Source organism: Salarias fasciatus, chromosome 2, assembly GCF_902148845.1.
Source record: "Salarias fasciatus chromosome 2, fSalaFa1.1, whole genome shotgun sequence".
Lineage (NCBI taxonomy): Eukaryota > Metazoa > Chordata > Actinopteri > Blenniiformes > Blenniidae > Salarias > Salarias fasciatus.
This window is the reverse complement of record NC_043746.1, coordinates 11,284,671-11,304,399: the sequence shown is the minus strand read 5'-3', so window position 1 is coordinate 11,304,399 and position 19,729 is coordinate 11,284,671. Positions and strand designations below refer to the sequence as shown.

General features: G+C 45.2%; 4 protein-coding genes across 5 annotated transcripts in view; 1 reads left to right on the top strand and 3 right to left on the bottom strand.

Annotated features, from left to right (window-relative positions):
* The first annotated feature begins 96 nt into the window (after positions 1–96).
* Positions 97–14,544, top strand: ndfip1 (Nedd4 family interacting protein 1). 2 transcript variants are annotated; one of them, XM_030117629.1, is made up of 9 exons: positions 97–286; positions 1,990–2,083; positions 3,177–3,316; positions 3,403–3,490; positions 3,588–3,712; positions 3,799–3,865; positions 3,967–4,075; positions 5,330–5,336; positions 14,534–14,544. In XM_030117629.1, exons 1-7 carry the CDS (start codon positions 251–253, stop codon positions 4,071–4,073), a joined length of 657 nt encoding a protein of 218 aa, XP_029973489.1. In that variant the 5' UTR covers positions 97–250; the 3' UTR covers positions 4,074–4,075; positions 5,330–5,336; positions 14,534–14,544. The 2 variants fall into 2 exon arrangements, with proteins under 2 accessions (XP_029973489.1, XP_029973480.1); XM_030117620.1 differs by lacking the exon at positions 14,534–14,544 and having other exon boundaries at positions 4,209–5,568.
* fgf1a (fibroblast growth factor 1a) lies at positions 6,278–8,579 on the bottom strand. Its single transcript, XM_030117634.1, has 3 exons — positions 8,414–8,579; positions 6,594–6,697; positions 6,278–6,519 (listed from the first exon to the last, which is right to left on the bottom strand). Exons 1-3 carry the CDS (start codon positions 8,577–8,579, stop codon positions 6,319–6,321), a joined length of 471 nt encoding a protein of 156 aa, XP_029973494.1. The 3' UTR covers positions 6,278–6,318.
* Positions 9,140–10,804, bottom strand: LOC115407244 (uncharacterized). Its single transcript, XM_030117607.1, has 2 exons — positions 10,163–10,804; positions 9,140–10,059 (listed from the first exon to the last, which is right to left on the bottom strand). Exons 1-2 carry the CDS (start codon positions 10,796–10,798, stop codon positions 9,724–9,726), a joined length of 972 nt encoding a protein of 323 aa, XP_029973467.1. The 5' UTR covers positions 10,799–10,804; the 3' UTR covers positions 9,140–9,723.
* The window catches only part of nr3c1 (nuclear receptor subfamily 3, group C, member 1 (glucocorticoid receptor)), a 23,110-nt gene continuing 14,602 nt past the window's right edge, over positions 11,222–19,729 (bottom strand). Inside the window, exons 6-9 of the mRNA XM_030117584.1 lie at positions 19,421–19,565; positions 18,354–18,484; positions 17,805–17,962; positions 11,222–15,937 (exon numbers count right to left, since the gene is read on the bottom strand). Coding sequence (XP_029973444.1) covers positions 15,785–15,937; positions 17,805–17,962; positions 18,354–18,484; positions 19,421–19,565 — 587 coding nt within the window. The 3' untranslated portion in view covers positions 11,222–15,784. The remainder of the gene's footprint in view (positions 15,938–17,804; positions 17,963–18,353; positions 18,485–19,420; positions 19,566–19,729) is intronic.

The window sequence follows — 19,729 nt, the reverse complement described above, 5'->3', positions numbered from 1 at the left end:
ACAGAACCTGTAATTTGATGTGTCGCGTTACGTTTACATGAGTTTTCCACGGGAAGTGAAGGCGGCAGTGTGAAGTTTCCCACGGCCCCTGAACGCAGCAGCCAGCCAGTCCTGGAGAAGGAAGGAGATGGCCGACTAGGAGGCACCGAGAGCTCCGCGACTCACACTGCACAGACTCCTCGACGCATAACAAGCGTTTAACAGCGGCAGCAGGAGGAGGACGGCTTTCGTATTTGGTCCCTCTTCCACAATGGCGGAACCGAACAGCGGCGTGAGGTACCAGGAGGTAGGTAACGGGCTCAAATGTGAGCTAAGTGCTAGCCGCTGTCAGCTAGCGGGAGTCACCCAGAGCACAACAACGAGCCCGGCCGAGGACCGACCGCCGACCGTCTGGCCTCCGGTCCTCCGACCGGACTGTTAAAACCACTCCACCTCGGACACAACGCTCGACAACAGAGCTCGCGTTTTAGCTGTTTTCCACCCAGCAGCGGGGGTCGTTAGCGGCTGTTCTGCTGGCCTGGTCACGAGTGTTGCTGTGTAGAGGGACTTGGTGTGGAGCCTGATCCTCCAGGATCAGTCCAGCGTGTCACAGACTGGACCTGCACAGGGTGTGTGAGACCCCCAGAAATAACCTGTCCTCAGTTTACACTGTGCTGTGTTGTGTGGTTTCGCATTCTATAGGATTGGGAAGTGTGATCAAATGAGAATACAGCAACGTTTCTCTACTTTAATTTCTCCAATGTTTTCAAAATGAACGTGCAGACCTGGGAAGCTGCCTAATGCTCCTGTATGTTGGTGAGAGTGTGTTTGTCTGCCAGTGGTTCGCTTCACTTCGATGTTTTAGCAAATCATAGAGGAGGTCCACACCTCAATTTAGGATTAATCGCGATCTCCAGATTGCGCTGCACAAATAATGGATCCAGTACAAATTAGACGGAATGTCCCCTAACCCTACTGGCCAGTCAGACCGACTCCTGCTGCACTTGTTTGTTAATTTTTACAATATTATGTCACACCAGGTGGAAACAGGCCAGAAGTCAGAGGCACGAAAAAGGGGGAAATGCTACTGGTGCACATGTGATCAGAAATGAACAAAAAATAGTTGCCTTGGAGTTGTTTCTGAGAGGCAACCTAGCACCGTTGGAAATACACAAACATCATCATTAAGTTGGTTATACTCGGGAGCAATATTGCATGTTCAGCACTCAAAACTCAATTTTCTGGTTCTGTTCTGGAACTTGAAACTGATTTTGTTGTGTTATGATTATTTAATCTCTGCTGGTACTCACTGTTTTCTTTTTGTGTTGATGTTCTTATATCTGACATGTTTGATACTTTCAGTCAGATTTAATTTTCAAGTACAGTCTTTACACAACCTTCTCTTTATGTTCTGTAATAAATGTTTTCTCAGCTCCGGTTGAGCAGATTTTTTTTTTATTGCCTCATACACATTTGTAGATGGGAAACAAAACTGAAACCTTCACTGTATGAAATACATTTTTTTAATAGTGTTCTTTCAAAGCAAATAATTGCAAACTGTAATTGCTGGATGCGTGATTGTAGTCATATCGTAGAGTTTAATAATCTTTGAACATTCAAGCATCGAGATCAAACAGTTAAACTATTGAAACATGGAACAGAATTGAAGGTATTGATCTGTTGGACTCTTTGACATATTGAGTGAACTAATGAAGACCAGAGGCAGCATGAACAAACATCCCCACTGGAGCTGGATGAAACATGAATGTACTCGTGTGATGCTGTATTTCTCTTGAAGAACCAAAATGCATTGAGACACCTGTGAAAAAGTGGCCTCCTGTCTCCACGGGTTCAAATTTCAAGCTAAACAAAGCTGGAAACTCTCTGTAATCTGTTGGATTTGACTGGGAATCCACCGAAATCACTGTTATCTCGTCGTGTGATCACGGTTAAGTTTTGTGAAAGGGTGTAATTTGACTCACTGTGTTTTGTGTGTTCACGTTTGTTCAGCTGGTGAATGAGGAGGAGCCGGCTCCGCCGTCCCAGGAGGGTCCCACCCAGGATGCACCACCACCCTACAGCAGCGTCGCCGCAGCAAATGCAGGTTAGGAGGCGTTTAACGGCTGTCTAACTCAACGGCCAATAACTCCACAAAACCGAAAATATCAGTGCCTCTGCATGGAGGTGATGTGATACGACACTCTCTCTCAAGGCGTGTGGACGTTGAAACGAAACCTAAAGGAGAACACTGAGCGCCGGCTGTTTTCACACTGTCATGAAATTTTCATAGACTGTATCTGTCAGCTTTTACTGCAAACAATCAACTCTTGATGTTTTCAACTTAAATTCAGAGGCTTAAATGTGTCGACTGTGACTGTCCCCTGGTTTAATTTGTCACTGTTAGCCAGACATCATAAAGCATGATGGCCGTCGTAACTGGAACGATCTGGAATTGCTCTCATGTTTCTAATCTGCCTCCTTAAGAGGGCAGAGGGCAGAGGTCAACTGGTTGCATCAGTGGGTGCAGCTCTGAGCTCTCCCTGGATGAGTCCATTGATCTGTTTCTGTGCAGTTAGTGTCTAAACAACACAAAGGAGGCTTCCTGGCCCGCCGCCAAATGACCCATGTTAATGTCCTGGCTGGTGCGGAGGGAGAGCAGAAACGGTAATGGATACATATGGATGCATATGATCCTAATGTCTTCCTCTCAGCCCTCGCTGCTCTGCTTTCATTCTTCTGAGCGGCTGCTTCTCTCTGAGGCAGAAGTGAAAGCAATTTTTTTGTCAGTCAGCAGCCAAACTTTCAGAGCAGCATGTGAGGGAGGAGGGGGAACGTCTATCAGCTCTCCAGCTGGCATTTATATACAGTTTTAATTTGAGCGGTTTTATTGTGTGTGACGGGTTTCCCGAGAGAGGGAGCCAGAGGCCTCTACTGTGGGAAAACCTGCCTTTTCCCTGCACGAGTTTTCTCTTTTGAATTATATCAGGGAGACGTTATGATTGAAAATATAAGTGAGAATAAAACTAAAATTGAACACATTTTCAGAACTAAATTCAGTGTGAATAATAGAGGCAAACGAAAATGGAAATATGAACCGGAGTGCAGAGGTCAAACTAATTTTAGTGTCAAGGACTAATGGCATCCTTGACACAGTCATGTGTTGCTGGATAAACGTTTCATTTCCCTTTCTCCCACAGCTTTCTTTGAATACAAGGAAGACGGCGGCAGATTCCCAAACCCCCCCTCCTACAGCGTGGCCACCACCTTGCCCTCCTATGATGAGGCTGAGAGGAGCAAAGTGGAGGCCGCCGTCCCCCTGGTCACCGGACGAGTCACGGTATCCCTCCGCCTCAGACACGTCTCGTCTCGGAACAAAACACTGGAAATCCAACCTGAGGTGAACACGAGCTGTTTTTCTTGCAGGAGGAGGACTTCGTGGCCAGAGATGACTTTGAAGACGCCGATCAGCTACGGATAGGAAACGACGGCATCTTCATGCTCACCTTCTTCAGTAAGAAATGGAATCAATCCTCCTACCTCTCGACCACCGCCGTCCTAATAACCGTATTCACTGAGATAGATAATGCTGGATCTTTTCCTGCACCCAGTGGCATTCCTCTTCAACTGGATCGGCTTCTTCTTGTCGTTCTGTTTGACCACGTCGGCTGCCGGGCGGTACGGGGCCATCTCAGGCTTCGGCCTGTCCCTCATCAAATGGGTTCTTATCGTCAGGGTGAGAGCTGCTTTCTGACGTCCCGTACAGTCGGTAAACGATCCGCTGTGATATCTGCTCACAGCCGTCATGTCGTCTTTTTCCAGTTCTCCACCTATTTCCCTGGTTACTTTGACGGACAGTACTGGTTGTGGTGGGTGTTCTTGGCCCTGGGTGAGTAGAGAACGTGATTTCCTGAAGAGTGTCTTTACAGCGTGTTCCTGCTCTTCCATTAGCAATAGTCTGATCTGCTCTTGTTGTGTTTTCCTCTGCAGGCTTCATGCTGTTCGTCAGAGGATTTGTTAACTACTCCAGAGTGCGTAAGTTGGCTGATCCCACTTACGCCACCCTTCCCCGAACAAGGGTGCTCTTCATCTATTAAAGGTAAGTCATGTTGCTCTAGTGAAAGGTTCTCTTTTGTTTTCACATTTAAGCTAATTGACTGAAAGCGATTTGAGTGTGGGGGCTGAGTTATGTGAAACTGTAATAATTCGTACAACAAACTTGGTTTCTTCAGGTTGTTGACGAACTGGACACGAAGAGGAAGAGAAGCTTCAGATGAAAGCGGAGACGTTTTGCTCCCGATGAAGAAAGATGGCAGTAAAAAATATTCAGGAATTCTATCATTTGTTTTTCTTTTCTTTTCGAACTTTATTAATGGGAAGTGATTAACAGTGGTAGTCCCTCAATGTATTCATTAGTGGCGAATGTCAAAGTGCTATTTACATCTGTCTGTAACGTATGAGTAATGCCTTATATCATTTGATGGTAGTGTATGAGCATGCATCTGCCCTGAAGTCCAGTAAAATAGGGAGAGTCTCATGTTGGTGGTACTTGAAGCCAGCAGGTATTTCTAAGTACAACACTCTGTAGACTTGCCATAGCATGCAGCACACTTTGTAACCTGCACTAATCACACTTCTTCAACGCGCTATAATGCTGTTTTAGATGCACTTAAAGAAGCAAGCTTTCATTAGGACGACACACACACATTGCCACATGTCACCCGCCTGTTGGCTTTAAGCGGTGTTGCTTGTTATTTTAGCCATGAGGGGGCAGCATCGTCCGCAGCTGCTCAGGCCCCAGATACCCTCCATCAAGGGCATTGTGTTCGTGAAACTAGCTCGCTTGTGCTTCAACCACGGAGTCAGTGGACACACCAAAATTACAGTTTTTGCCTGTTAAATGTCTTGTTGTGCATTAAATCAGGTGAAATTCCTCCACCTGGAAAGAGAATGTGGAGTTACAGATGCGGCCCGAGAAAACGCAGCCTGTGTTTTTGAAGCAGGAGCGAAGCCACAAACCAGATGCTGAGTGATGTGAAGTTACAAAACCTCAGAGACGGCCACGGAGACAACGCCGTACTTTTCTTATAAACAGATAAGCACATTTTCTGCGGTCGGTCCTCAAAGAAGCTTATTCAGATGGTCTGTGGACAGAAACTCTGTGATTGTAGGAATGAGGCTTGATTGTCTGAATGAGTTTCTTTCACATTTGGATCAAATTATCATAAATTAAAACAAATTAAATTCCTTTTCCAGGTGGATTTTTGCCTTAAGATTTAATTAACAGATAAAATAGTTTACTTTCTTTTTATAATCTTTGAAAAAAAATCCTCATCCGGTGTAATAAAGTCAGTTTGTGGGTGATGATGCCACAGAATGTTGTGTGCAGGAGCACTTTTGGAGACGGAAGCAGTGGAATCCAGAGGAGGCTGCTGCAGGATCATGAGTTCACTTCATACTTCTGCCATGGCTTTAATTACACACCAGTCATGCTTGGTTCGTATGTGACGTAGAGCTGCAAACTTTGGGATTTTGTTGTTATGAAACTGTACATAAAATATTTAGTGTTGAATAAATGTCACTTTCAGTGAGTGTTGTGGTTTGTCTCAGTGATTGAACATCTTAAAATCAGAAGACCACATAAAACATCTGTTTAATTGTTAAAAAAATATATCTCAAAGCATCAAATATTCCACAGGATTCATTTATTATGGGTACTTTTGTACCACAGCGGCCTCTAGTGGCAGCTGCGAGTTACTGCAGATCTGAAACGCCCTGAACTGAGGCACATATAACACGTGATCATAAGCATTTTCCATATGTTTATCGATGCATTTCTGATAATTCGGTGTATTTTATGGCACTGCAAAGCTCAGATTACAATGAAACTAAAAACAAAGGACTCACAGCACATTTACTGAACCTTCAGTCAGCCCTGCAACCACAACATGTCCACTCGAACAGTTTCTGTTATTAATGACACCTGCAAACCATTTTAAAACCATTTCCTATTCCTGTCACAGCAGGATTACTGACAGTCTGCTGGAAGTTAATATAATTCAGGTATGAAACGGCCTGGAATCGTCCGAGAAACAGATGCAGATGGAAATCAGAAGCAGACGAGCTGCATCAGTGTTCATGTTGTTGATTTGTTGTTTGCTCATCAGATTAAAACCTGCTCCTAAATAAACAGGATGTGATGCTATGAGACAATCAGGAGATGCTGTGCACGGTTTTAATATGAGCATTGAGAATAAACAGCAGAAAACAACAGGCAGAACAAACAAGAGCGTCGGAGCTGGTATACGGATTTCCTGTGTGTGTATGTGTTGGAATGCGTCTTCAGCCCCGGGAGTCGTCCAGCTGTCTCGGCAGGAAGAAGATGGCCTTCTGTCCGATGTGGGTCCTCGGGCCCAGCTTGGGTCTCCCGTTCTTCTTCAGAGCCACGTACCAGCTGTGGTCCTGGTACTTGTGGGACTGGTAGGTGTTGTAGTGGTTCTCCTCCAGCTTCTCCAGGAAGTAGCATTCGTCAGTGACCTGCGGCTGACACACAAACACCACGCGTGTGTCGAGATGCAGATACCACGGGCAGGAAACTGGACCTGCTGGACACTCACCGAGCTGTACAGGCGTCCTTCGTCGCTCATGGCCAGATATCGCTGGGCTTCTGCTCCCTGGATGACCACGACGCCCCGGGCCACGGCTTTCAGCTTTAAAACAGCTACAGAGGGGAAAGGTCAAAGGTGAAACAAATATCTTTAAGGTATGAAAGATTTAGATTAAGATGATTTCTGAGTGAGTAAACACATGAAGCCACACAAAGTCAAAACAGCTGATATGACAAATACATTTGCGATTTATGTTAAGTTTAAAGTTAAAGTGACTCATCAAGCAACAAGCAAGAAGAAGAGGAGGATAGGCCGAGGTAGACAGCATTGGGTAAAGGAGGAAATCAGCTAATGAGGCAAGAAGACTGAACGTGAAACAAGAAGATAGAAAAGGAAACGAAGAAGGAAATAAGGAGTCGGGAGAGAGGAGGCAAGGAAACGAGGGCAAGGAGACAGAGGCAAAGAAAGACCATCAAAATGAGGATGGGAGCAGTGAACCCAGTTTGATTCCAGGTTTAAGGGCTTTCAGTTGTGGAGTTTGCATCTTCTGGACCAACGAGTGCAGAAGAAGGAAGGAAACTTGAAAAGAAACTAGGAATCAAAAGATCAGAAGCAAGGAGAAACTGAGAAAGAAATAGAGAAAAGGCAAAACCACAAAGAGACAAAATGACCTAAATCCATACTAAGTACTACAAAGTGAGTTTAAAGCGACAAACTACAAATGCGTGCAAAATACAAACAGTCATACAAAACACTGACATGCAAATATCCTGAGAAAAAACAAGCTGTTAAAATGAGTTAAAATAGTAAATAGCACACAAGAGAACAACTGGCAGGTTTTCTACAGCCTTTAGACATAAAGAAATGTTTTGTATATGAAAAAACAAGCCTGAGTGAAAGTGTGGCATAAAATGTGAGATTGAAAAAGAAACCTCAAAGTTTGGGAAAATAATTGGAAATAAAATACATGTGAAATACATGTAAAATAAATAAATCTAAAATGAAAAAAAAAAAAAACAAATAACAAAAAGAAACGCCAACGACATCAATTTTAAGTTTACAGTGGAAGATTTCTCTAAAGTGTGTCATGATCAGCAGCAGGCTAAAACTCAATTTAATTCCAGTGACACGATTATGATTTAAAAGAAAAACTACTTACAAAAAAAACTTCTTAAAGTACTTTGAAAGATAGTTTTTATTTCTTTCTACTCATTTTTTCCACACATTTTTGCACTAGATCTGGCTGTTTTCTTTTCTGTTGCTTGTCCTAAATTCGGTAGGAATATATATTTAAAAAAAACTATGTTGCATACTAGTTGAAAACTGAATACATGTTTTTTTTTTAAACAAACATTGTTCTCAGTTAATCGTTAAAGAAAAGATAATCGCGGTAAACAGATTTCTCCAGAGTTGTATTTTGACTTGTTGTTAATGAACGAATGAAGCACGAGTTCAATTAAAGCCTGTCAGAAGCACAAAGTCCTGATAGTAGATACCAGAGAGAGAGATTCAAACCGGAGCATCACAGTTTGTGTTTTGTGGAAGACGAAGAGGATGTTTTCTTATTGATGAGAGCATTTCGGTGCATTATTGATCCTGACTGCACCACGGTTCGTGCCGAGGAGCTGCTGGGCCTGAGGACACCTGGAGGTGGTTTTCCTGCAGAATGCTGTCTGAATCAGGCCAGAGGCTGCGTGTGTGTGTTTGTGTTTGTGTTGTGGTTTTCTGTCCGGTGTAAAGTGTTGTTTCTGTGCGCGGAGCCGGGATCGGGCCTCGGGCCCGGGCCTGCCCCGCACGGTGCGTGCGTGCTGTGCGTGCCGCAGTCTTACTGTGCGCGTCCCCGTCCTCCCTCTGGCCGCGCACCGTCCCGTCGGGGAGGATCTGCAGGTGGAATCCGCCGTTCATGCAGTACAGCCGAGTCAGCCGCCGGTAGTCCGGCGGCGGGCCGCACGCCAGCGTTTGGTCCCCCGCCGCTTCCTGCTCCCCGTCCGCCATCCTGACCGCAGGCAACCAGCAGGTGGGCCCCGCGCCGGGAGGGGTGGTCTGACCGACCGGCGGGCTCTGCACCCCCCACCTGCACCGGCCGGGCTCGTGAACGCGCACTGAGACCACACAGGAAGCTGGATGCGCGCCCCCGTGTCCTGGCCTGTATGTGGTGATGCTGAGGAATCAGCACTGTGAGACCTGAAGGTTTAAACTTCACATGTGGCAGGAATTTGTGTTTAAACTGGAATTTATGTCACAACTGTGGAGGTTTGGAGTCCACTCACACTTTATTAATCCCCTTAGGGGAATTAATATTCTCCATTTTATTTAGGAGGAGGGGGTGGAGACACTGGGGTGACTTGAGGAGCTGATGGGGGTCAAGGGTTTTGCTCAGGGATCCACAGTCATAACCTGTGGGTTTTGAACCTCCAATCCCAAGTCCCCTTCTCTCAACCTGCAGCTCTGGAGGCACATGTGGCTCTTCGGTCCCTCAGCGGCTCCACGAAGGGTTCACAACATGAAACATGAATGAACATTAAACGCATTTTTATTATAGTTACAAACCGCAGTACTGTTCAAAATGATTTGTCACTCTTGGTTCAGAAGGGATTCAAAAGAAGGTACTAGTAAAATTAAGAAAAATAGCTAAAACCACAAGAAATGGGGAAAAACATAATAGAATGGCTTAAAAAAAGTGAAATGTCAAGAATTTCTAAAAGAAGAATATAAATATGGTTGGGGAAAAAAGCATGCAAAGCTGCTTAAAAGGAGGTAAAATGGTTAAAACAACTAAGATTTCAAAATTATCAGCAAAAAATACTTGAAAAGAGGAGCCAAACTGTTAAAATCAAGTACAAAAACAGGTTAAACTAAGAAAATGTTCACTGTTCTGAACCCTAACTCCATAGATACATCATAAGAAACAGTTTTTGTATGTTTATCAAAACTACATATGAAACTTCCTGAGCTGCATTGGCCTCATTTTAAAGGTTAAATGTGTTTTGGGGCTCCAGAACAACTTGGCTTGGCTGAAATTAAAAAGAAATGGCTGTTTTGGTCATAAAGGTTGCAGACCCCTGCACTAGACTGAAACACCACCGACACTGAAAGCTCTTCTGGTGATAACAGCAGCTGAACACCCTGCTCAATGTCTTCAACGCTGGTGGAGTCTCTGTTCAACCTGCCGTGACGCTCCGACTGCACCACGGCTCGTGCCGAGGAGCTGCTGGGCCTGAGGACACCTGGGCCCGGGCCTGCCCCGCATGGATCGTGCGCGTCGCTGTGGCTGCTGGAAGAGCTGACGCTGCTGCTTGTAGCGGTGGACGAGGTTCAGGCAGTCTATTTGGAATTCATGCCAGGACTCCTCCGGGATGTCCTGCATGTGTCCTTCCAGCAGGCATGAAAAATCGTGCACTATCTTCTGATGCAGGAGCGGTGTAGGAGCGGTGCAGGAGTGGCTGGCCCCCAAGGAGTCTGCTCTGGCGAGGATCTGAAACATACAAACATTGGAACAGTTTAGTGTTGCACAGGTCGTGTAAAGAGCAATGGATCGAACTGAAATGCAATCTGCATGTAGACGTTGGGATTCTCACCATCCTCAGTGCATCACTCAGGTCGCTCAGGGGCACCTCGGCAGTTGTTGATGTCCTGGAGCGCTTCCTCTTGCCCTTTCCTGTGGCTGTAGATGTCGGGCTGTGGGAACCTGTGGACCTCACTTCATCATCCTCCGAGACAGGAAACTGCTCACTGTGGACCGTTTCTCCCCGCACGATGTGCTGCTGGAGGAAGCTCCAGGTCTCCATGATCTGGTGGTCACGGAGGCTCCTCTGTGGCCGGCCAGCCCTACTCTTCTTCAGAATCTTCCCCACCCTGGTCCTCATGTTGTCGTAATGCTTCTTGCACTGGGGGCCGGTGGCCGGAGGCTCCAGCTGCTCTCCCACTCGGTCCCACCGGCTGCTCTTGGCCGCCACGTTTTGCCAGTCCTTCTCCTTCCTGTCGTACAGCAGCGGGTTCTCCTTCACCATCTCGGCCAACTTCAGCTCGGCCTCTTCAGTCCAGCGGTAGTCCGGGATTTCTCTTTTCGACACCCGGACCCTCTTTTTCCGCTGACTGGCGGCCTTGTCCTCACCCGGCGGTGTGTCCGGATTCTCCGGAATATCGACACTCTCATCAGCGGTGCCCGGCCAGTCGGCTTCTGGCTTTCTCCGCTGTGTCTTCTTTGCTGGCATTTTCTCTCCTCGCTGGCGGTCTATGTCTGAAATGGCGAGCAGCGAACAGGAAGGCCAGCACCGCGTGCCGTAAACTGCTCGTGAACTGGTCGTAAACCGCTCGTGGTGTGCGTGAAGTTGTCGTAAACTGCTCGAGAAGGACGTGCAACGGGCCGTGAACTGCTCGTGCCACGGGGAAGGCGGGGCCTGGTGCGACGCGCGCCAATCCGTGAAACATGTCGCGAACTGCTCGTGAACTCGACGTGGGCTGTTCGTCAACTGTTCGTCGCAGCGCGTGCCGTGCCACGACGGGCACGCATCCTCCCGCATTGTCTCGAAGAGTTCACGAGGCGTTCACGGACAATTGGCGCGTAGTTCACGGCCCAGTCGCGATATTTTGATAACTGTGAAAATGAGTCGTGAATAAAGAAACAGCCGCAGACAAACGGTTTGACCTTTAATCAATGGAGGAAAAGATCAACAGGAGTCACACTACAGAGGAGAAATAATACAGCGGGGCAGGTACTGAAAAACTATTATTTGGAGACAAATACACCACATTTTCTTTACAATGGATTATATGTACATATTAAACTTGTCTTAAGCAAAACAAAGCTTTTTTTTTTTCCTTTTTAGAGAAAGCATATACCAGTGAAACATGATCCGCCCTTTATAATTCTCAAAAGTTAATGTCTGCATATGTTTTATACAAAATAGATTTTCAAACAATATTTGGGTAGTGCAAATCTTTTTAGATTCAAGCTGGTTGATTACTTTCACAAACAGTTTTGTGTGTGAAAAAGATCGACTCCTATCCTATTCACAGTATTACACAATTTGACCAAAGCCGTCATGTTAAAAAAAAAAAAATAGACACGACCAAAAAAAAAAAGAAAAAAAAAAGTGTTGTAAAAACTAAGAACTGTACATTTGTGTCGTGGGAGCTCCTCACGCTACACTGACGTTACACTGAATTTGTGTGGATTTGCTTTGGTCACCTTGTAGTCAAACATCAAATAGGCTTATCTGTGCAGTCCTGCTGGACTGAGGATTCCTGAATATTCTGAAAAAAAAAGTCTGGCCTGCAGAGAAAATAAAAAAGTTTTGTGTGAATCTCCTGTATGCAGATAGCTTATATCGGATATGAGGAAAGAAAAGATGAAGTAGCAGTTGTGTTCTGTGGTGCTGTAGAGAGTACGTGGTTTCTATTGCATATTCTGGCATCCTCCTCAAAAATGTACAGCGGAGTAATCAGGATACATTTTTGAGCAAGAAAAGAGGCAAGTGTGTGATTTCATATATAGATATATATATATTTATATATTATATAAACCTGTTAAAATGAGGAGCAGCAGCAGCAGAGATCTGGATACACTGAATGTGAAAGTAACCCACGAGTAACCCCTCCGCGGTGGAAGAGGCCGTTTTATTCCAATGGTTCTGAATCAACCCCAAACAGAACGAAGAAGCATCGGAAGGCTGAGCCTATAGAGATGAGTGACGCCGGTGGCAGCAGATTCCATCATTTCCTGACAGACAAAACACCCAGAAAACACAGAAACAGACACGTAGGAAAGCCAAACCCTCAGACTGTTTTTTGGTTCTTCAACTAAATGTGGACAACATGTGGATCACACTTTGTAAAATGAACAAAAACACAAAAACATCCTGAATATTGAGCTGTTGTGTTATTGATCGTTGGATTTTTCCAGATTTTTCCTATTTGAGCGTCCCAGTGAGTCGCTCGCTCACTGCATTCATTCATTCATTAACGTGACAGTTCATTATTTCTGATGTGTTAGCAGAATTTCCTCTAAATTTGAGATTTATTCCTTTTTGTGGTTCACATTCTTTGCAAAAATGTGTCTTCGGGGTTGCAAAACCAATGCAACTGTTCAAAATGTTGCACTGTATTTTCAAATTCCTCCTTCCACCCGACACGCACGCAGCCTGCTGGCAGCCCTGCGCGATTACACAACGTGTTTGTCTGAGGGCCGAAGCTCGGCTCTCGTCGCTCATGACGTTTCCAGATAATCAGCCTGTTTCTAAGTTTCCTCATCTCATATGAATACTGACCGACTTTCAGCTTCACTGAAAACAGACAAAAACAGGAGTTTGGCACTGAGACAGTTCCCAGAGAATAGAAGGGTTTCTTTATGCGGCCCCCCCCCTCCCCCACGCTCTGTAATGCTACACTGCTACAACGTGACAGGACTCTGCGAGGTGACCCGGTGCCAAGCGCTCTCAGATGTCGGGGGGGGGGCTCGACTCGTTAACGGACACTCAGATAAACGTGCAAAAGTACTAAAGACAGGGTGCTGCTAGAGGTGTGTGTGTGTGGGGAAGGGGGGGGGGGGGTCAGAGGGAAATGAATCTGCCAACGCCTGATCCAAAGTGCTGTATACACAAACTGTCCACCATACAAACTGCTAACAGGAATAGTTGGACATTTCATTCACCGTCTCCCTCCACGTGTCCCGCAGTAAATACGAAGCGGGTTCGCTTCAGCTCACAGACCGGGAAACAGCTGGCCTGGCTCTGCTCCGTCTGCTCCTCCGCACCTCCAAATCTCTCATCCGCACACCTCGCCGCTCTTTTGGAGGGGTGTGCATTCAACTCTTTCTCGGCTATGTTGTTGCTAAGCAACCAGCGGGATGCAACGTATCCCGGACAAAAACCAGTCCGCCACATAACCCACGTCAGGAAGCTGAACTGATGCTTCCACGGTAATTGATGAGATTGAGATTCGCCAGGAGCGAGACACACACACACACACACACACACACACACACACACACACACACACACACACACACACACACACACACACACACACACACACCGACACAGAGCGAGGCTTCTCTCTACAGTCTGAGGCTAAGGAGCTTCATACGTACCAAACGGAACACACTGGAGTCAATCAACAAGCAACCGTCTTCCTTAAAACGTCAAACTATTCCTCTGACGAATACACCAGCACACAGGGTTCCCATGTGAAAACATCCAGAACGTGAGCGTTACCATGGAAAACAGCAGAAAATGTGAAGGACGGCTACTTTCCAACCAGTTTGAACCACATTAAAATGTTGAAGTAATATTCCTGATTAACTCACAAACAAAAAAAAAAAAAGACCCAAACTTGCAAACACAATAAAATATGCCCTCTCACTTGTGATTGGTAGACGCAGGTATCCATCACATTCTACTACGCAGACTACTGGGACAGGAGTGACTACAGCCGCGCTTCCACTGGGGAACCTGGTTTCTCTCTACTGCGTCTCCACGGCGGTGACCGAGGGAGATTAATTAATCGCCATTAAAAAAAATAAAATTAAAAAAAAAAAGTTCCTGCTTGAGATGGAGACTGAGGGGCGGGGCTTGAAGGGCTGACCACGTTTAATTAGACCACCTTAAGGAAAAATAGCACCTGCAGAACTTCTTCTGTATATTTGTGCGCATAAGTGGAAGAGACCGCATGGTCCAGACTCGATTTCAAATGGTCTTTTTTTTTTTTTTTTTTTTTAAATCAGTGGCGTTTGTCATTAGTCTTTCTGAGAACACCGAACACATGCGGGACCCTCCAGGACCAGTACGGCCCACCTCTCCTAAATTCAGCGGATGGGCTCTAATCTGATCTAAATGAATCTAACTAACCAGCTCGAGGCGGAAGTGACGCTGAAAGAGGCTTTTTAGATTCCTCTGCTGTTTTCTGGTGGATGTTTGCTATAAGTGGAAACGCGACTTTTAAAAGGCAAGGAGAAGAAGAGCTAAATCCTAATATAAAAAAAAGGTTCTAATTCCATCTCGAGTCAAACAATAAAGACTGGTATGAGTATAACAGTCTTACTTCACAGTCTTTTAAAGCATTTAGCAGAAAAAAAATAAGTGCTGACGTAGCACTTAAGGAGTTGCGTGTGTGTGTGTGTGTGCAGGAGAAGAGGAAGCAGGTTTTGAACGTTGTTTCGCAACAATTAGGAGTCGCTTCTGCACGGCGAGGATGAATCGAGAGCTGCCACTTCTAAAGATAGACACAGCCATTGAAAAAAAAAAAAAAAAGTGGAAAACTTTCAACTGCATGTAATATAAAAAGTACAATCAACATATGGTGAAGGTAGACCATGACAGGTAAAAGAGAAGTACAGTAGGAAGAAAATGGCTAAGATGATATTTGAAGCAAAAAAGGCACATGTTTTTTTTTTTCCCTTTTATAACTGACATGTGTAAACCTGGAAGAGGTCGGCTTGTGTGGGAGCAGTCGTCCTTTGAAGGGTGGACGTCGGTTAACAGCTCCAAAGAGTTATGTCCAAAGTTAATCAGTAAAAGCAAAGAAAAAAATACCTTTTAAATGACTAGAAAACAGACTTTTTTTTTTTTCCCCATATGACTGAAACATTTTCGTTACAGCCTCCTACAAAAACTAAAAGTGGAACATACAGTCTAAAAGCCTATTTAAGAGCATGTTATTAAGCTTTGTTACCTTCTCAGGTAACGGCGACCTGGAAAATTGTATAAACTGTAATCGTTTGAAAATGTAGAAAATACTATCAGAACCAGAACATAGATATTTGTACGTATCTATTTTAGTTGGCGTTCTGAAACGTGAAGGTAAGAAACCTGAGACGACATTGATGTTAGCCTATTTCTCATCGTGATTATCTTACAAACATTTCCTATTGGTTGTTAAACACTACATCATTTGCTCGACAAAAAACAAAAACAAAAAAAAAGGTCTTGTGCTCGCTGTCGGGTTCCTACTCAGACGCCTCTGCTCTTTTCCCTCCAGACCCATAAGCATCTACACAAAGTTGCATACTCGCTCCCAAAAAAAACAAAAAAAACAAACAAAAAAAAAAAAACCCAACGTTCGCTCCTCGCCTCGGATCCTCAGTCCTTCTCGCCGTTTCGCTCTCCGGGGGGGTGGGGCGGGGGTGAGCGGGGTCAGCGGGGGAGGGGGTGAGGTGACGTGGTGGGGTTTTAAGGCATCGTGTCCGTTAACGGGGAGAGCAGTCATCTCTGGTGGAAGAGGAGAGGCTTGACGCTCCCGGCCTTGAATTTTGGTAACTGGTTGCTGATGATCTCGGCCAGCATCTCCGGGAACTCCACGCTCAGGGATTTATTCACAAAGGTGTAGAAGCAGAAGCTGAGCAGCCCACCGACCATCTGCAGACACACAGGGGGAGAGCCGCTTCGTCAATACCGCCTTCTATTAACGGAATCCGGTCTCTGCCAACCTCTCAACAACATCCCCAGTTCAAACCCTTCCTGTGTGGAGTTTGCACGATCTGAATGTCATCGTGCTGTTTTCTCTGGAAACTCTGAATGATCTTTCCATGTGTGTGTGTGTGTGTGTGTGTGTGTGTGTGTGTGTGTGTTTGCCCTGTGATGACCTGAACAGGCTGCACCCTGCCTGCGCCTGTCGTCCAGCTGGGATGAGCTCCAGCAGCCTCCCTGAGATAAATCAGCATACAAACTGGATGCTGAACTGCTTCAGACTACAGGGTGTGTGTTCCATACTTGATTGGAGCTAATTGAGCAGTATGCGCGCCGCGCGCCCCCCGCCAGTTTATCTGACACTGCAGTTGGTGCAGAAGAGACACGATTAAAGCTGCACGCTGTATTTCCACTGGAAGAAGCGATAATGAACACCCGGATGAGTCACTTTGTAATTTCACACCACTTCACACACACAGAAAAGGAGGAAAATTGAAAATTTGAAAAATGTATTTTTTTTTAAAATGATCTGACATTTAACTGAACAGCAGGCCCATAACGCCAGATAAATACTTGAAGGTAAAGATAAATTGAATAAGCCAGAAAAAGGAAAAAAACCCAGGCTATGTAGTAGCTTTGTGTGTAGATTACGTGATGTGATGAGAGAATGCAGTGTCTGATGTGGCTGGCCGAGGAATGAGGGAGGGTGTTTACATTGACAACAATCACAAAGCTCGGCGTTGTGTCGCATGTTTACTGTTCAGAGGACGGCCGCAGGCACCGCTTGGTTTACCCTCTGTGCCGACAGAAGAAGATCTTATCAACGTCCAACCAGAAAAGATAAAATAATGACTTGATAGTAGTTAAAAAAGGTGGCATCCCACACACACACAGCATACACATCAAAACTCATGCTATTTCTTCTCTATGACAGCCAAGGAGAGTTTTCCTCCCTGAAGCAGGAGATCAAACAAGCAGTGCAGCTTTAATCAAGTTTTAATCATCTGTATCTATTGTTTTGATATCTGACTGTGATTGCTGATCATTGATTTATAACCTTTTCATTTCCATTGCTTCACCACTGACAGGATTTTGTGTGCATGCATCTCAAAACATGAGACTCTCCGACTATATCTGAAATCCTTGAAAAACACCAAACAGAGCATAGTAGACATGGCTCGCAGGACTTCTGCAGTCCAACAAGAGAATCACAGATTCACTGACTTATCACACATTCCTAACATGAGGCTCTCAGTGGAGTTAAAAATGAATCATGATATTAGAAAGAGCATCAGATACAGACGGCTTCAGAAAACACCACTCAAACAACTGTAATCTCATAGTTTAGTCTCTTAATGTTACTTTTTGACAGTGACTTTGGTGCTCAGTTTGTTCTCAACCCAAGAAAAAGCTGCACATCGTGCAGCAGACACTGGTAATCAGCACAGAACGGACACGAGTTACTCACCACAAATACACTCAAAGTGTCATAACTATCATTTTGAACCTTTAAGGTAGATTAAAAAAAAATGTCTATATGAACAAACAAAACAACAATTTCATACTTCTCCCCCTCTTAATCGACAGATTAACGACTCATGTTAAATCTAAAAGCAGGGCTGTCCGGAGGTGCTCAAACAAAAACAAAAAGCCAAGAGAGAACATGGGTCCATACCTGATTTACTTAAATGGATGAAATCAATCACAGACAGAAAGTCGCCGTTTAAAAAAGCTGCAAGTCGTCCATACCCGTGTACCTTTGACTACCGGAGCTACTGAAGTCAGTGTTTTGTGGTGGTTGTTCAATCATCGGTACCTCATGCATGGAGTCCAGCAGCTTGGTGAGCTGGTAGAAGCGCTGCCAGTTCTGGCTGGAGTTCTCCTCGCGCTTCACAATGGCTTTCCCCAGCTCCTTGATGTACGACATCCGAAGCTCATCGAACACGGCCTGGCTCTTCAGGCCGTCCTTTGGCACTGCGGGACAGCAAAACTCAACGTCAAGAACTGATGCGCAGAAAGAAAAATGTGGATGTGTTGTAGGACTAATACTTCACACTTTATCCAGGATTTTCATAGTTTGAATTATAGCAAAATTACAGACTACAACAATGATTTACAGGAATCAAGGCCTACTAGCTGTTAATCGCATTTTGGCTGAAGAGCCACAACCAGCTAAGTAAATAACACTAAATGTTTTCCTTTGGATTACTGTTGGCAAAAGCCTGTTACTTCAACCTCACAGCTGCTTTTATTGACAGATTATTAAACTTTAAATCTTCTTTGTAAGAATGCCAGGCTGTTTTGGCCCAGCAGCTGCAGCCGATGCAGAGCTGTGTGGGAGCTGCGAGTCAGTTCAATGTCTCACCTGTGCTGAGCAGCAGCAGGACCTTCATGCACAGGTACTCATCGTGGGAAACCTGCAGCCGAACGAACTCGCTGGATATCCTCAGCATCTGCTCGCACTGGTCGGCCATGTAGGGCAGCTTCATCCGCTCCCTGGTGGGTTCAAACAAACCGCCGGTCACGTTTCCTCCTCTTAAGCCAATCAAAATGTTTCAGCCAGCAGGAGAAAGCAGCTGGCTGTAATCTCTTCATAGCTGATATACTTACAGGGGCGATAGATAATTGAGAAATTAGTAAAGGTGTCAAGTGTTTCAACGCAGAAGATTATCACACAATATTTCAGATGAGCGAGCCTCTGCTCGGCGATCAAGTGGGGACAAACTTATGCAGAAACTTTCACAAAGAAAGTGGATGCGATAAATTAATTAAAACTTACATCATACACCATCAGCACTATTCCTTCTGATCACTCATGCAACCAATGGAACTGTATTGGCAATAAGCTTTAACAGTAATGCCACATTTAAATGCAAATGTAACAACCTAAAAACGAGGCAATCTGCCAAATTTAGTTTCCGGGCTGACAGACAAATCGAGAACTTGACCTCCTTGGATATTAAGTATGATTTTGATCAATTTAAGCTTGTGATTATGTGGCGAAAAAAAGGCAAAAGGCCCATTAGAGCCGAGAGCGCAGACGCTGTGCCAGCAGCTCGCTTCGCACAGAGTCATCAAGTTTACGAGAAGGATGAAACTCTGATTACAGACGACAGCTAACGGACGTGGCTTGATTCTCAGGAGATACAACACACACCAGCGAGTGGAGAGAGAGAGAGGAACACTGACAGATTTGAACGAGCACAAGCATATATTGGCAAATGAGGGACAAACAACAAGAACAACAACAAAGCCAAATAAAATCCACAGTCTGGGAGAGCTCACATCAGTGTTTGATGTAAAACGCTCCATTTACCAAACCACACACACTTTCAGCCACAACAGAAACACGCTTTCACTGGGAGGATTTGAATCAGTCTATTGAGTTCTACCTTCAGGCGCAGCATGAAGCACATAATGAACAATACATACTCGTTGATGACGAGGTCCGGCGCAAAGCAGAGCATGTTGCCGTTGCACTGCTGGTAAGACCTCCAGCCCAAACCGAAAGACATGAGGAAGAGCCAGGAGCACTGCAGCAGAGTCATCTGGTCGTCCAGGTGCAAGTTCCTGAAGCCTGCATGCAAACACAAAGGAAATACCTTGATCAGACACAGTCAGAAAATAAAAGTCCCTCAATGTGATTCAGTCCTATAAGCGTGGAGCATCTGGGTGACATGAGCATGTTGGACCAGGGGTTTAAACTGTTTTGCTGCAAAGGGCATCACAGGTCAGATTTTC

Coding starts and splice junctions, on each gene's coding strand:
- ndfip1 (XM_030117629.1), top strand. CDS start 251: ATGGCGGAACCGAACAGCGGCGTGAGGTACCAGGAG. Junction 2,084..3,176: donor CGTCGCCGCAGCAAATGCAG/GTTAGGAGGCGT, acceptor TTTCTCCCACAG/CTTTCTTTGAATACAAGGAA. Junction 3,317..3,402: donor TGGTCACCGGACGAGTCACG/GTATCCCTCCGC, acceptor TTTTTCTTGCAG/GAGGAGGACTTCGTGGCCAG.
- fgf1a (XM_030117634.1), bottom strand. CDS start 8,579: ATGGCGGACGGGGAGCAGGAAGCGGCGGGGGACCAAACGCTGGCGTGC. Junction 6,698..8,413: donor GGAGGACGGGGACGCGCACA/GTAAGACTGCGG, acceptor TCCCCTCTGTAG/CTGTTTTAAAGCTGAAAGCC. Junction 6,520..6,593: donor AAGGACGCCTGTACAGCTCG/GTGAGTGTCCAG, acceptor TTTGTGTGTCAG/CCGCAGGTCACTGACGAATG.
- LOC115407244 (XM_030117607.1), bottom strand. CDS start 10,798: ATGCCAGCAAAGAAGACACAGCGGAGAAAGCCAGAAGCCGACTGGCCG. Junction 10,060..10,162: donor TGAGTGATGCACTGAGGATG/GTGAGAATCCCA, acceptor TGTATGTTTCAG/ATCCTCGCCAGAGCAGACTC.